Source organism: Pogoniulus pusillus, chromosome 15, assembly GCF_015220805.1.
Source record: "Pogoniulus pusillus isolate bPogPus1 chromosome 15, bPogPus1.pri, whole genome shotgun sequence".
NCBI classification, from domain to species: Eukaryota; Metazoa; Chordata; class Aves; order Piciformes; family Lybiidae; genus Pogoniulus; species Pogoniulus pusillus.
Window position 1 is genome coordinate 3,930,068 of NC_087278.1, and position 15,340 is coordinate 3,945,407.

General features: G+C 42.9%; 1 protein-coding gene and 1 non-coding gene across 2 annotated transcripts; both read left to right on the plus strand.

The window, feature by feature from the left end:
* Positions 1-3,846: 3,846 nt before the first annotated feature.
* SLC25A3 (solute carrier family 25 member 3) lies at positions 3,847-13,306 on the plus strand. The gene is made up of 8 exons (XM_064154976.1): positions 3,847-3,953; positions 4,099-4,252; positions 7,621-7,742; positions 10,262-10,441; positions 10,553-10,734; positions 12,028-12,200; positions 12,755-12,865; positions 12,974-13,306. Exons 2-8 carry the CDS (start codon positions 4,105-4,107, stop codon positions 13,132-13,134), a joined length of 1,077 nt encoding a protein of 358 aa, XP_064011046.1. The 5' UTR covers positions 3,847-3,953; positions 4,099-4,104; the 3' UTR covers positions 13,135-13,306.
* LOC135182152 (small nucleolar RNA SNORA53) lies at positions 10,903-11,141 on the plus strand. The gene has a single exon (XR_010305065.1). It is a non-coding gene; the product is annotated as a small nucleolar RNA SNORA53 (small nucleolar RNA).
* Positions 13,307-15,340: the final 2,034 nt, after the last annotated feature.

Sequence of the window (15,340 nt, forward strand, 5' to 3'; positions counted from 1 at the left end):
TCTGTGATGAGACCATGAGTGTCTGAGCAAGAAATTCTCAAGTTGTGTATGTATTCTGAAACCTTGATTTGTATTTAAGTAGCAAACTAAAGAAACTTTTTCTTCTCCCAGTTTATTTGCTAGCAGTATGTATCCTCTGTTGCTGCTAACTGCCTTCTTCATGCTGTGGACAAAATATGTTTTAATGAAGTGTTAATTAGTTTGTGCTGAGTTAAATTAGAACAGCTGAATACAGAAATAATGTCTTTAAAGGCTCCATGAGCAGACTGTTCAGTAGAAGAAAATGCAAGTGAAGCTTGCAAAATTGTGTGGTGTGCCTTGCACAAGGCACATTTCCCTTGTTTTTGATATGGATGGAGCTGCATGTTTGGCTGATAAAAGCTTTTTGAAAAACATTTTCAAATCTGATCAAAATAGGTACAGGGACAGGTGGTGTAGTTTTCAATCATTTATTTACAAGCATGAGTGTTTCTCTGTACTTTGTTAATATAGATTTCTACTGTGTGATGGGTAAATTTACCTCTCCCTGTTTAAAATTTCCCTGTGACTTTTGCTTAGGCTGCTTTGCACCAGTGCAACAGTAAGCTACAACAGATGTGTGGGGGGTGGCCTCTTCTCCCAGGCAACCAGCAATAGAACAAGGGGACACAGTCTCAAGTTGTGCCAGGGTAGGTATAGGCTGGATATTAGGAAGAAGTTCTTCACAGAGAGAGTGATTTCCCATTGGAATGGGCTGCCCAGGGAGGTGGTGGAGGCACCATCCCTGGGGGTCTTCAAGAAAAGACTGGATGAGGCACTTAGTGCCATGGTCTAGTTGACTGGCTAGGGCTGGGTTGCTAGGTTGGACTGGATGAGCTTGGAGGTCTCTTCCAACCTGGTTGATTCTATGATTCTATGTGTTTATACAGCACAAGGCCTGCAAGTTAATTCAACTTGTGAAATAGCCCTACAAATAATATATATATTTAAGAAAAATTCCTTGCATTTTCTGTCCCACCTCACTTTCAAATTCTGTGTCCATACTGGTAGTTTGTGGTTAATAATTTTATTTGCATTGCTGCCTTTTATTAGGAGAAAAATATGCTGTCTTATGGAGGAAAAACATGCAATGTCAGGGGGGATTTAGAGTTCAAAAGGGTATAGGATGAGGACATTTATTGCAGTGACAAGTAGAATAGGAGAGGTTTCACTGCTTCTGCAGAAGATCATAGAATCAGCCAGGCTGGAAGAGACCTCGATGTGATTGCTGTCATTCAAGCTAGTCAGTCTGTATCCTGTTGAAGGACACACTGCAGTGTTAAGGCTTCTTTTGACTTGTGAAACCTACTTACAGCTTGAATTGTTCTGTCACTGATTCTCTAGAATCACTCTCTAGGAGTTCTGGTGTTGGCACAATGAATATGTGAAATGCATGCTGTGCCAGCAGGAGCAGATGCTGTTTATGCTGATTTTACCATCAAAGATGTGGAAGGTTGTTTTCACTGTCTCATTGTTCTCCAGGTGACTTAGTTTTCAAGAGTATACAAGCTTGTAAAAGCTTTGACTTTTTCATTTAAAGGCTTCACCAAAAGGCTAGAACTGTGAAAAGTCAGAAACTAGTCTACCATTTCTTGATTTTTATGCTGCTTGAGGTGAATGAGGGGGAATATGGTGAGTGTTAATAACTGAAGTTAAGGTGTAATTAGGAAAACTATGGAGTTGCCAAATGGGTGTTTTTCTAAGCTCCCAAAATTTGAAAAGCTGCTCATTAAAAATATTAATTTGCAATAGCTCTTCTTACTCTGAATCTGGCAGAGGTGGATGCTAAAAGGCAATGTCTTTCATGGTTTCCTCTATTACTACCTTCACTGCATGTCAGAAACAAGATGAATCTAGGTGGTTCCAATGATGGACATCTGGGAAAAGTTGAAGGGATTTTCTATGTAAAATGGTACACATTCAGCAAGACCATGTATTATCTGTGTTTTCATAAGGTTATGTTAGACTGCTGTTTAATAGTATTTGTTAATAATGCAGCTGTTGGAAGTTAATTGTCAACCCAAAGAAACCAGTTGCTTCTAAGTGTCAGTTGTGCACACAAATTGCCACTAGATGCCTATAGGGAAATATGGTCACAGGTCCATCCTTCATGATTGGAAAGAGCAAAGTTAAAAACTGCAAGAATTGCTATGTTTTGTGTGTTATTTCAAGGTAATGCTCCAAGTCTCAAGAATGTTCTTCCCTGGAGACTTTCAAGGTCTGTCTGGATGCACTTCTCCATAATCTGTGCTGGATCGTGTGGTCCTGCACTGGCAGGGGGGTTGGACTCGATCCCTTTGGGTCCCTTCCAACTCCTAATATCCTGTGAATGTCTCAAGAGCTAATAAAAAAGTTAGTATTTTGCTTTTTGATAAAGCATTGCTACCAACAGTTGTTCAAAGGTGGGTGAGCAATGCAAAACAACAATAGTGAAATGAACAATTCTGACCTGTCTCCATTTCTGGCAGTGGCAGTGAAGTCTGCAGCACTTCAGGCTCTCATCTGGTTGCTAAACCAAAGTATTTGAGGAATGTAAGTTTCAGATAACCTCTTTCTACTTGGCAACTGGAGTCTAGTTTCCATGAGAGGGATTTATTCAACCTTGAATTCTATGACAGTGCTGTTAGGCATGCATCATTTTCATCTGTATATGAGTCTGCCTGGATCACCTTGGTTATGAAATACAGCAAATAGAGCCAAGCCCCGAGGCTGGTGTGGCAGGTCATCCCCCCGGGCACTTGGACAGGAGCTGCTGCACTGACTGAGGGGTTTCTTCTGTGGCAGTGCTGGTATGCTATAGGCTACATTATAGCTTCGTGCCCAGGAATCGTAGCTGAACTGTGCTGTGCCAGTTTTGTACTCTCTAAATCCACTAAAACGGGTGAAATTGCACTCTTGAGTTTGAGTACTTGAGGCCAAGCATGGCTGCTGTGCTAAATAACTTTCTACTTTGAACAAACGAGTAACTAGCAATAGGATAAGCAGTTGCAGGTGTTGTGGCATTGGTGTTGTCAAGGTGCTTTGCAAGCTTGTGCTCCAGAGGTGAAATTGAGCAGTAGAGGCTGCAGTCGAAGGTGTTTGGTGCCCACCTTCTGACATTGCTTGGGTTGTTGCTGAGCTGTGGTTGGAGCTTGGTGAGAAGAGTTAACTTTTGTGCTAGAGTATCTGCTGCTTGCAGGTTAACAGAACTGGAATTGAGCAATAACGAGGATTAAAAAACCCGAGTGTGGTTCAAACTGCTGCAGATCATGAATGGAAGCCAGCATGCTGGTGTGACTGTCAGGGTACTGTCCCCGGGGTGAGATGCAGTAGTGCCGGTAGAGCACAGCCTGGGTGTGTCTGGTGTGGCATGGCCTAGGGCTGCGACACGGCTGCCGGAAGGCAGCGGGGAACGCGTGGGGTGATTGGCAAGCACCTAGAGAAGGGCAAAAAGGAGGAAGGCAGAGTGCACTGCTAAACCTCTGACTGTCCGAGAAGAAATGTCTCCCTGCCAGTGACCTTCGGCCCAAAGTTACCGATTTTCCCAGGCCTGCGGCAGCTGCGATGCCAGCCTAACCTCGGCACGAGCAAGGGCAGCTGACGACCGGGCCGTGAGCCGACGGGCAGCCGTGGCTGCAGGCTCCCACAAGCCTGTCCGCAGGAGCTCTGCCAGCTCACTCCGCGCCTCGCCGCAGGGGGCGCCGCGATGCCGCGGCCGGGCGGGGTCCGCTGTCCGCTAGCGCGGGAGCGCGCCGCGCAGGCGCAGGGCGGCAGGGCGGCAGCCGCCGTTACGCGTGCGCCCTGGCGCCCGCTCGCAGCCAATCGCCTTGCAGCCTGCTGGGCGGCGGCCCCGCCCCGCGCGTCGCGAAGGACAAAGTGACGGCGCCGAGGCCGCGCTCAGCCTCTGCGCCCAGCTGCCGCCCCAGCAGCGGTCCGCGCTGCCGCCATCTTGCGAGGTGAGTCGGGGCGGCGCGGGGTGCCCGCCTGGCAGCACCTGCCGCTCTCCCCGGGGCGACCGGCCGCCTTGGTGCAGAGCCGGCCGGCCGGGCTGGTGGCGGGCTTCCGTGTCCCACGCCTCTCCGCGCTTCTCGCCCTGCTCAGGTCGCCATGTTCTCGTCGGTCGTGCCGCTCGCCCGGCTCAACCCTTTCTACGCGCCGCACTTCCAGCTGGCCCAGGATGGCCTGAGGAAACGCGCGGAGCCGGCGGAGGCGCCCACCGCGCGGCGGAGCTTGGCGGCCGCGGCCGCCGCTGAAGGTGAGAGCGGGAGGGAAGGGTCGCGGCGGAGGCGAGGCCTGTGGGCGGTGGGGGCACCGGTGCCCCTGCCGCCCCAGCTCTGGTGGGTCTGTGCGCTTCGGGGTGACGGAGGAAGAGTTAGCGCTTCCCTGGGCTCGGCCTGGCAGGGAGGAGCGGGCGCCGGGCCTATGCGCCCGCTTGGAGGACGAGGAAGGGCACGGGCGGGGGAGGTGCTGGCAGCCTCTTCCGCTTCCCAGTGAGGGCTGTGGCAACAAGGATGCGGGGTCACCAGCGGAAGAAACGGGGGGTTCTACTTCGAAGTCATGACAGAGGTCTCGGTCGGAGTCCGTCTTGGGGATGAGAGACTGCTTTTTCTGGCTCTGCTGAGCCGGCAGCCCTGGGGACTAAGGCTCTAGGTCTGTACTTCACTCCGTGGAGAATGTGAACCTTGATAGATTTGAAAGAGATGTCTCACAACCTTTTTTTTTTTTCTTTTCTGTTTTCCTCTGCCCTGTTCATTTACACGGGAACATCTGGCCAGCCAGATGTATTACAGGTGCCCGCAACTGGTCTGGCTATAATTGTGTGGGTTTTCTTCTGTAGTTGTAGGGCACACACCAAGTAGCTCTGCTAAAATGAAACCATGCATTTGAGGTTTCAGTGCAAGTGCTTCCTGCATGTCCTTTCAGAACTTTGACTTCCAAAGGTCAGACGGTGATGACTCCTAATAGCACACGTAGATGTTTTTAAAAAGTCTAAATCTTTTAAGCTTTTAATCACTTGAAATATTTCTCTGGGCTTTTTTGTTTTGGTAAAAGAAAAGTAGGAAGTACTTTCAGCAGGATATCTCTTCTGGAGAATGATTACTGAAGGATGTTAGTGCTGTTGCACAAACGTTTATGCAGTATGTGAAAGAGATGCAGAACTTGGTATTGCATTTTATAAAGTTTTCAAGAAAATAATCCTGCCTTTCACTGCAGTAGTAATCCTGTTGCTGGCTAACTAAAGCCTTAAATAGGTCTTCGGTGTGCTAAATATATTCAGTTTCTTTAAAGCATTGTGCTTAATCTTCATCCCATTTGTAGGCAGATGTGGGCAAAGTTTCATAGTCTTTGTAATATTTTCTGCTGTGTTGGTTATTTCACTTCTAGCTGCTTCTCTGCCCTTTGTGTTGGGACAGTAACAACGTTGCAGATGATATCTAAGCTTATTCAAGGTCACACAAAGTCAGTACAAAGCACAAGACCTTTTGAGTTCATCTGAGGGCATCAACCACGACACAGCTCAGAAACAAAATGTTTTATGGTCAGCTCGTGGAATTTATCCTTGTTAACCTGTCAGATTTGTAGCAGAGAAATGAAATATTTATGTAGCTGCTGAAAAGAACAGCTGTTGTTGTGGTGAATATTTATATTTGAACAACCTCAGCTCTTTGTCTAGGTGCCTTAAAGTAACTCTCTTGCCATTTGTGCTTCGTGTTTAGCCAGCTCTTTTTTTAGGGAATTTGACTACTGAAATAGTACCTCCTGCACTCTTATGTTTTTTCTTTCTGATACTGCAGTGTGAACTTAGGTTCCTGCAAACAAGTCTGCTCGATACTGGCTTGCTTTTCTAGACAGAGCTACCCTGTAATAAACACCTGGAGTCGGTTCTTCAATTTACACCTGCGTAGAAAACCTTGTCTGTGTTTAAGTTCTTCTGACAAGTTACTACATCTTGCAAATCTGCTGGCATAACAAAGCTATTTTATACTTAATAGAGTGTTTGATTTGATAGTTTTTATTTTAATTTAAAAACGACATTTTTGTTGTGTTGTGATTAATTTTGGAGAGTAAGGTGAGGACTGTGAATGTAAAATGTAATGTAAAATCTGGAACATTTTGAGGAAGAAATTCTTTTACAATAGCAGTTAAGATCTGGATGAGCCTGCTGGTGTAACTGGTGTTCTCTGGGTGCTATTGCAATTGATGTTCATTAATTAATTTAGAAGCAAAAAGACACAGCAAAGAAGCTCTGGATAAAATAGTTTTTTGCACTCTTGATTAGTGTTGCTCTGGAGGTAGCTCTTACTAAGCTACTCATTTAATGTCCACTATGTTGGAGCAATGCCACTAGATCTAAGAACTCAGATTACCCCCTTCTGCTCTGGGGAGTGTTTTCTATATATATTGTTTTCTCTATGCTTATTTAGTATAGTGATTTTGCTTTTGTTTATATATTTAATAAGCTGAGTATAGTAGAATAACTGCTGCTACCTTATGCTTATTTCTTACTGTTAATTTTAAATTTGAGTGTTTTCTGATTGCACATAATCATACCCCCTGTGGCTTCTTCAAAAACAGAACATCCCTGTTTTGCAGCTCCAGTAATTTTGCTCTGTTGGCATTCATGAAAATTAATAGCTTACTCTTTTGAGACTGGATTTATACATAGTACTGTATGGAACAGTGCAAATGAAGCATCCCTTGATTAGCTGTGATCTCAAGTATTTAATCAACTGTTTTTATGAGTGTTCAATGTGATGGTTAGTAACATTTTGCAATTTAAATGCAAGCTGTGTAAATCTGAGATTCTGTATTTGAAAGAGGTGTATTAAAAATATGGGTACCTGAAAATGTATTTACATAAAGATCCAGTACTGAGCTCCTATAACGATCTGCTTAAATACAGAAGTTGCACTATCTCAGGATATTTAAACAAAGAAGCTTTGTTTCTAGAATAGTAGAGAAGCACTATTGTTGAATTCCTTGATGGAAGAAAATGTTGGGTAATTACAACCCTGGGTCATCATTTCTACCAGCAGCTCTAAGGATTAATTTCTGTGGTTTTAGATGCTGTGAGCTGAACCTTAACTGTGTCTTACACTGCTGCCCTAAAGGAACAAACTTCTCTTGGAGGCTTAGAATGAAATCTTGTCAATCCAAATGGTGTTTATTTAAAGCAATGAATTATTTCTGCCTGTAACACTGTGACTGAATAACATAACATGGGGATTATGTCAGGTTAATGCTTTTGAGAAGGTAGCAGTTAGTTTTGTTTCTCTTGTGATCTCTGTTACCTTTTATGATTGACCCAACCTATATTTTTATTTCCAATTAACTAGAATACAGCTGTGCATATGGCTCAAACAGATTCTTTATACTTTGTGGCCTTGGTGGAATTATTAGCTGTGGAACAACACATACAGCACTGGTTCCCCTAGACCTGGTTAAATGCAGAATGCAGGTTTGTTCTGCATGCTGGTATGTCATGACATTGGCAAAGCATGTTTAGTGTGGTACATTTAATCTACTAATGAGTCAGAGGCATAAATCATCCCCTGGACATCATTGTCCAAGAGTGCATGGAGTTAATGTAAAAGCATGGTGTGTCTTTATTTTTTGCTGCAGAATACAGTTGTGAATATGGCTCGCTCAAGTTTTATGCTCTCTGTGGCGTTGGTGGGGTCCTAAGTTGTGGCCTGACACACACTGCTGTTGTACCTCTGGATTTAGTGAAATGTCGTATGCAGGTTTGTATTAACTTCAACATTTCTTAACTTCTTCTTTACCTAGCCAGCATATTGAGAGTTTACAGCAGGGATGCAGTCTTTTCTGGCTGGCAGTAAACTTGAGTGCTGTTTTATTAAGTCTGCTGTAAGACTAACAAAATGTATTGGTCTGCTTTAAGACTTCAAGAGAAGTAGAGGTATTTGGGACAACCTGGATGAATTATTTATGACTGTACTTAAGGCACAATTAACTCTTTGCTTAAAAGACACCCAGCATAATGTTAGTTTCTGGCTGCTGGGCTCTCTAGTACTACTGTGCTTTTGGAGAAAAGAACCAGTATCCTTAATATTTTGAAGGTCTTAATTTTTCAGCCTGAAGTAGCATGCATGTATAATTTGATGTATTAATGTTGTGAATATCAGTGCATGGCTTATGGATTGGATATTATCTAATGATGCCACTTTGGGTAAAACTTGAAATGGTATTTCCAAGGCTGTCACTGGTTATGGTTGCTTTTCTTGAGGGGATTCTGGATTGAATGGGAAGTGTTGCTGCATTGCACTTCATTTGCAGTGCTGACTTCCTTATTAAAATCATCTAGTGAACAGCCATGGAGGAAAATACACTAATGGCTCAGGCAAATCTGTGCCCCGAGAGTGGAGCACACTTCCAGACTTCAGGAGGTACAGGGGTTAGTGGCTTCCCTGTTGCATAGGCTGCCACTGATGGTAAAAGTGGCAATTTTGCAATGACAGAACTCCGGCAATTAAGAGTGAACTCTAAAGAAGTCAGACTTAACTAGTCAAAACTGAGGACTACTGCTCATGATACTCCTCAGTGTTGTCCTTCTGGAAGGCTCGAGAGTTCACAAGAGAGGCTTTTTCACATACTTGAGCACCTCAGTTTCTGGTCTGAGTCTTGTAATTCTGTAATGTTCTAGACAAACACGAGGTGTGTCAGGTAGAGGCAGCATGCTGCTGTCTGAGAAATTTGCTTTGTGGCCAGCCCAGCTGTTAAAGAATTCCCTGTTTCTGCCAGCAGGGATGACTTTTTAGCTGAGTGTGTGTCTTGTTTCTGACAATGTAGCTTAAGTGGACTCTTCTATTGTTATGGGCTTAAAAATCCAAGATTGATATCTTGGTTACCTGTGCTTAAGGGTGAGTTTCCTGAGAATGAGACTGATCATGGCTAAAGAGGATGTAGCATCCCAAACAGTTCTTAACCTGACTGCAAACTGGGTTAATGGGCTGAAGGCCTGAAAGCTACATAGTGTTGCATATAAAAGTGGGAGCAAGGCCTCATACTTCCCAAGCTCCAACTGCTTGGTAAGTATGCTCAGCTTGGGTTACTAGTTCTGGGCTTCTGATAGGCACCTTTCTTACAGGAAGGTGCAAGAGGAGGGTACCAGGTGTGACCTTGTAAAACCTGACAAAATTTCTGTACACCTCCAGTACAGAGCATGTTACTAATTCTTTCTAGATTCTCCATGAAGAAAGCCATTGCCTGCCCTCTCATGTCTTTTTAAGATGAGATCAGCTATTACATAGATGATAATTAAACGTGGTTCTGACATAGACAGTTTAATTTTCCAGTGCCCAAGTGAACATCCAATATTCTGAAATTCAGAATCTTTTAAAACTGACTAATTTAGGTGAAATAGTTCTCTAGTAGATGGCTGCTAAAATATTTGATATGCCTCTCCCATAGCTCTTTCTGAAAAGCTTTGATTGACTTCTGATTTTCTTATTCTCTGAAATGTTAGATGATGTCAAATATGAGAAGTGTGATGTCACTTAAAATTTGTCAGAATGACTTGTTTAACAAAGAAATTCATAAACAATTACATTTCACATGAAACAAATTTTATTCAGGTTGGTATTTTTTGTAATTTTGAAATTAAGGAAATCTTACTCTGGAGTTTTGTGTGCAGAAAATGAGTTGTATGTAGCCTTTACTGTGAAGTCAGAGTACAAGTGTAGATGATCTTGGCTGCTCTTTGATCTACATTGCTCCATTTGTCTTAATCTGACTGTGTGGAGGGATCAAACTAACAAAGGACAAATAACCTTTTCTGCTTAAGGATCAGGTGAATCATTAGGCTTGGCTTGTGGCAATACCTGAGTGTATATAGGTGTGAGTGACATGGAGAGGGGGTGAGCTTGCTGAGGAGCTGTCAAATTTTAAAGACTATCTGTAAATGTAATTAAAGCAGTATATTGCTGACATGGCTAGAGCAGGGATTTAATGCAGTCTTGTCAATTAAGAAGGTTAGATTGTCTATTTGGAGAAGAAATGTAAAGCAAAATTCAGACAGTTTGGTGGCTTCTGGGTATTGAGGAGTGTGCTGACTTACAATAAGGGTTTGAGGCTAGCAAGGAATTGTTAAAGCTGCACTGGTGTAGCTTGGTGGTAAGTACATTGTTCAGGGAACCTTAGGAAGGCAGCTGTGTAAGGAATTTAAATGATTTTATGTTTAGGAATGAGGATGTAAGAAGAGAAAAGGTATTATATCAAACACTTAACTGCCTGTTCTCTTTAGGTGGATCCACAAAAATATAAGAGCATCTTCAATGGATTCTCAGTGACAGTCAATGAAGATGGTGTTCGTGGCTTGGCTAAAGGATGGGCTCCAACCTTTATTGGATATTCCATGCAGGGGCTGTGTAAATTTGGTTTCTATGAAGTATTCAAAATCCTGTATGGCAACATGTTGGGAGAGGTAAGCCTTAGGTGGATGATGTGAGGCTCTATATCTGCAGCATAACTGTAGCAGAAAGTAATCCCCAAAGCAGGAGGCATTAATGAAACTGTGTGTTTGAATTCACTTCAGGAGAATGCATACATGTGGCGCACCTCCCTCTACTTAGCTGCATCTGCCAGCGCAGAGTTTTTTGCTGACATTGCTCTGGCTCCAATGGAAGCTGCTAAAGTTCGTATTCAGACACAGCCTGGGTATGCTAACACCCTGCGGCAGGCTGTGCCAAAGATGTTTGCAGAAGAAGGCATCTGGGCGTGAGTATCTCTTCATTTTAGGTTTTATTTAGGGTCTGGATGTTGAGTGTTTTTAACCTAATGAAGAACTTCCTCAAACTAATTGTAGCTTCAGCTTATAGTACTTCTTGGTCTTTGTATTTCAAGATAATAACATCAGGGAAACTGTGAGTTGGCTGTTTCTAATTCCACATGCTCCTTAGATCCATCTTTGTGAGTATCTTTGTGCTGAGTTCTGCCGGATAACTTTAGTTTCTAGCAGTTCCAGACAGAGATACTCAGCAACTTTTGGTTGTACAGTCGAAGATGCTTGAGTCATTGGCATGTAAGAGTAATATAACTGCATGTTAGCTCTCTGTTCTGATAGATATGGCTGTAACTATACAAGTCATTTATCGCTATCAGGACTTGGCTGGTATGCAGACATCACCTTTATTGCACTTGTACTAGCATAGAATGCCTTGGGTTGAAGGGACTTGAAGTCCTCTAGTCTGTCCCCACTGGGACATCCCTGATAAGATCAGTTTGCCCAGAGCCCCATCAAGCATGACCTTGAATGTCTCAAGCGATGAGGCCTCCACCAGCTGCCCAGGCAACCTGTTCTGATGTCTCACCACCCTTGTACTACAGAATTCTTCCTAATGTCCAATCTAAATCCACTCTGCTCTAGTTTAAAACAGTTGTCCCTTATCCTATCACATGCCCTTGTAAACAGTCCTTCCCCAGCTTTCTTATAGGCCCCCTTCAGGAACTGGAAGGCTGCTATAAGGTCTCTCTGGCAACTTCATAAGCCTGAACAGCCCCAGCTCTTTCAGCCTGTCCTCACAGGAGTGGTATTTGAGACCTCTGATTTTTTTTGTGGCCCTTCTCAGGACCCTCCATAAGGTCCATACCCTTTTATATTGAGGGCCACAGAAATGGACTTAGTTCTCCGTTCAGGTGAGGTCTCACCAGAGTAGATTGGCAGAATCACCTCTCTGCTGGCCACACTTCATTTGATGCAGCCCAGGACATGCTTAGCCTTCAGAACTGCATTGCTGCAATTCAGTGTAATCTGAAAAGTCACTACAAAAAAAGCTGAGTGGCAGTAGGGATCAGGTAAATTCTAGTTTGTGTTGCTGTTTGAAGTTATCCCTCAGGAACTAATAAAACTTTCAGTTCTGTAGGTATTGAGACAATTCACCCTTGGTGTCGATATTTAGAAGCTGTGCTCTGAATAGCAACAAGAAGCTGGTTTTTTTTTTTTTCAAGTTAGAAGAGTGTTCCTTAAATACTGGTGAAAATGAAGCTGAGTTTGTCTCTGCTCTGGTTCAGTTTCTATAAAGGTGTTGCCCCGTTGTGGATGAGACAGATTCCATACACAATGATGAAATTTGCCTGCTTTGAACGTACTGTTGAAGCTCTCTACAAGTATGTCGTTCCCAAGCCACGAAATGAATGTACAAAGGGAGAACAGCTGGTAGTCACATTCGTTGCAGGCTATATTGGTAAGGAATCTTTAAGTCCTACACTTCATTGATGGATTGCCACAATAGTAGAAGCATGACCCATTTCAGAATTTCATGTGGATGTAACTAGAGTTGTAGCTTTAAGATGTGCAGGGGAAAAAACTACTCAGTCTGTAAGTGGAAAATCAGAATGGTGCATCCTGTAGTAAGACAATACTCTTAATTGTTACTGTGTGCTACTAATACTAATGCTAATGTCCAAGTCTAGAAACTGCAGCTGATTTAAGTGGAGGAAACTTGAATGTTTGCTAGGCTGCAGGAAGCTGAAAGAAGGAGAGGTGTGTATGGAAGGGTGACTTCAGTATCCAAGCAATCAGGAGTTTTGTTTTAACAGAAGAGGTGCTGCAAAAGCAGGACTGAGGTGCTTTCTGATATTCACATCCCATAATAAGTATTTACCTGCTGTCCTTTAGGATACCAGGAGGCTTGATGTAAATAGTGTGAAATTTACTAGGTGTGGTTTGAGTTGGTTGCATTTGTCAGTGCAGTACAGGTAAAAGCACTGTGGAGCTAATGTGGAATTACTCTTTCAGCTGGTGTCTTCTGCGCGATTGTTTCCCATCCTGCTGACTCCGTGGTGTCTGTGTTGAACAAAGAAAAGGGCAGTTCTGCCTCACAGGTTCTCCAGAGGCTTGGATTCAGAGGTACGTTGACACTTTCATGTATTTTTGATCAAATGTGTGGTGTTCTGGGGAGAATTTCTTTGGTTTTCTGGCTTCTTAACACTACTCCTGCTTTGTTTTACTCCCCAGGCGTATGGAAAGGTCTGTTTGCCCGTATCATAATGATCGGTACCCTGACTGCACTACAGTGGTTCATCTATGATTCTGTCAAGGTCTATTTCAGACTTCCTCGTCCACCTCCACCTGAAATGCCAGAGTCTCTGAAGAAGAAGCTTGGTCTAACTGAATAGACAACTCATGGACTGACTATACTGGCTGTCCCAGTGATGAGTTTCATGAAACTTTTATATATTTGACTATGTAGAAAGCAAACTATATGGTGTCATTATTGGCTGTGCCCTCATCTCACCTGAGGGTTTAAAATCTATCACTGTCATTGCCTGAAATAAATGAGAAACAGAGTGCTTAGTGTCTGTTTACTACTGCATATGTAAGCTTCATATCCTAGCAGCAAATACCTCAGATACTCTCCTCCCTCCTTCTCCCCAAAACAAAATTAACAAAGTTAACCTATTCTGCACTTTATGAACTAGAGAATTTCTGAAACAATCGTAACAAAAATAGGCTCTCACTGTTTCCAGAGAAGTGCCAAGAACCTATTCTTGCAGAACTGCAGAAACTTAACTGCAGTTTTATGCACTTTGAGTCCATTATTTTATTTGCCTTTAAGCTGTTAATGCAGAATGGCTGAAATGAAACTGGTTAGGAGCATCCTGGTCATAATACTGGTGTTTTCAGTAGAGATACTAAAGGAATATTACCCATAACAGAGCTGGTTCTGCTTTGGGGTGGTCATCTCAACTAGCTTATGCTTGCTTGACTAATTTCTGCTTCTGCTGGCTTTGAACCACACCAAAGAACTTGGTCCTTTTGGTTCTACTGTGGAATTGAACAGTAGCTGCTACCCTAACAAAAGAGAAGCTGTTGTTACTAAAGATTCTCAAATACACCTGACCACTATAAGCTTACTAAAGCTTACAGACAAAAATAGCTTGCCTCTTCTTGCAGAGCTTGACAAACTTGCCAGCTTTTCCCTGTGCTGTACTCTTGTAGTCTGAATTCTCTTTAATTTTTTTTTGGGGTGGGGAGGGGTAGGAGATGGCATCTGAATGAGTGTAATCCTAGTTTTCGGTTGAACCATGCATTTGTGCAATGCAAGAAGCCATACTTCTTTATTGGTGGTTTTTGTTTCTGTTTTGTGTTTTGGGCCTTGTGAAGAGGTCTAGGCTCCTAGGCATGCGAGAGGAGACATTCATTGTCTTTAAGGCAATGAATTTGGTTTTCCAGCATATTTTCATCTTTTTACAGAAAGATGAGCATGCTGCCTTCTGTGTTTTGCCTGTTCAAGAACCCCCAGCTGCTAAGTGAGAAAAATCCAGAAAATGCCTGACAGTATATAAAAAGGGTTCACTGCATCTAGTCCTACTTTGTCCAGAGTAGAGCTGGAGCTTAAAGTGTCTTCTGTGCAAAGCCATTTGGATGTGCTGCCTTATAGCATGGGATCTGACAGTACTGACCTTAGCTTGGCATTCGCCTGTGTTGTACCACTCCTCCTGTCCTTCAGAGTCCAAAGAATGATCCAAGCAGGCACCATTGGAATAGAATAAATACACTGACCCCTGCATCTTTGCTGGAGTTTGCTGTTCCTGCTACCATTTTATACAGTACAGCATTGTGCTTGTGCATCTCAACTCCTAGGAAAGCCCTCTCAACTTCCAAGATTTGGATGGTTATGCTAAACAAGCAAAGCTGAAGCTTACTTTGAATTGCTGCCTTTCAAAACATGGATAAAATCTAATCCTGCTCCATTTCCCACAGTAAATACATTCTGGTATCTACCTGCATTATCCAAGAAAATCAAATTCCATAAGCCTAAATAAAACATTTATACAAAAGTACTTTGGTGTCGAATTAAATACCTTTCATTGTAAAAATGTCTTGCATCTTACTGCCCCATTGCAAGTGGAAACCTTTGAAATTACTTCAAAACTCATAAAATGCTCCTTAGAGCTTCCTTGAAGAGCATTAACTATGATGTGGTCTTGTATCAGGACCATTGGTGATAACTTCAAAAGCTGATTTCACTTACTTGTGTACTGAATATCATAGTTTCAAGACTTGTTTTAACTTGGGCTTTGCTGCAGAACATCTCATGTTCCTTCTGATCCTGGGAAGGTGAAGCACTTAGGTTTTAAGGCTATCAGAAGAGTGAGACAAATTTGAGCCATGCAGTGAGGTAACTGTCAAGTAATCCAACAGTGAGCTCAAGACTCTTTCCTGTCCTTTCATTCTGTGGAGCAAAACTGCAGAGTTTTTTTGGGGTCACCTTTGTGCAGCTGTTTTAATTATGTGCAGTAATAAGAGAACTTTAAATCCACTTTATCACTGCTCAAAGGTAGGCCTGAAACTCTTTTTAAAGATGCACAGATCATTTTA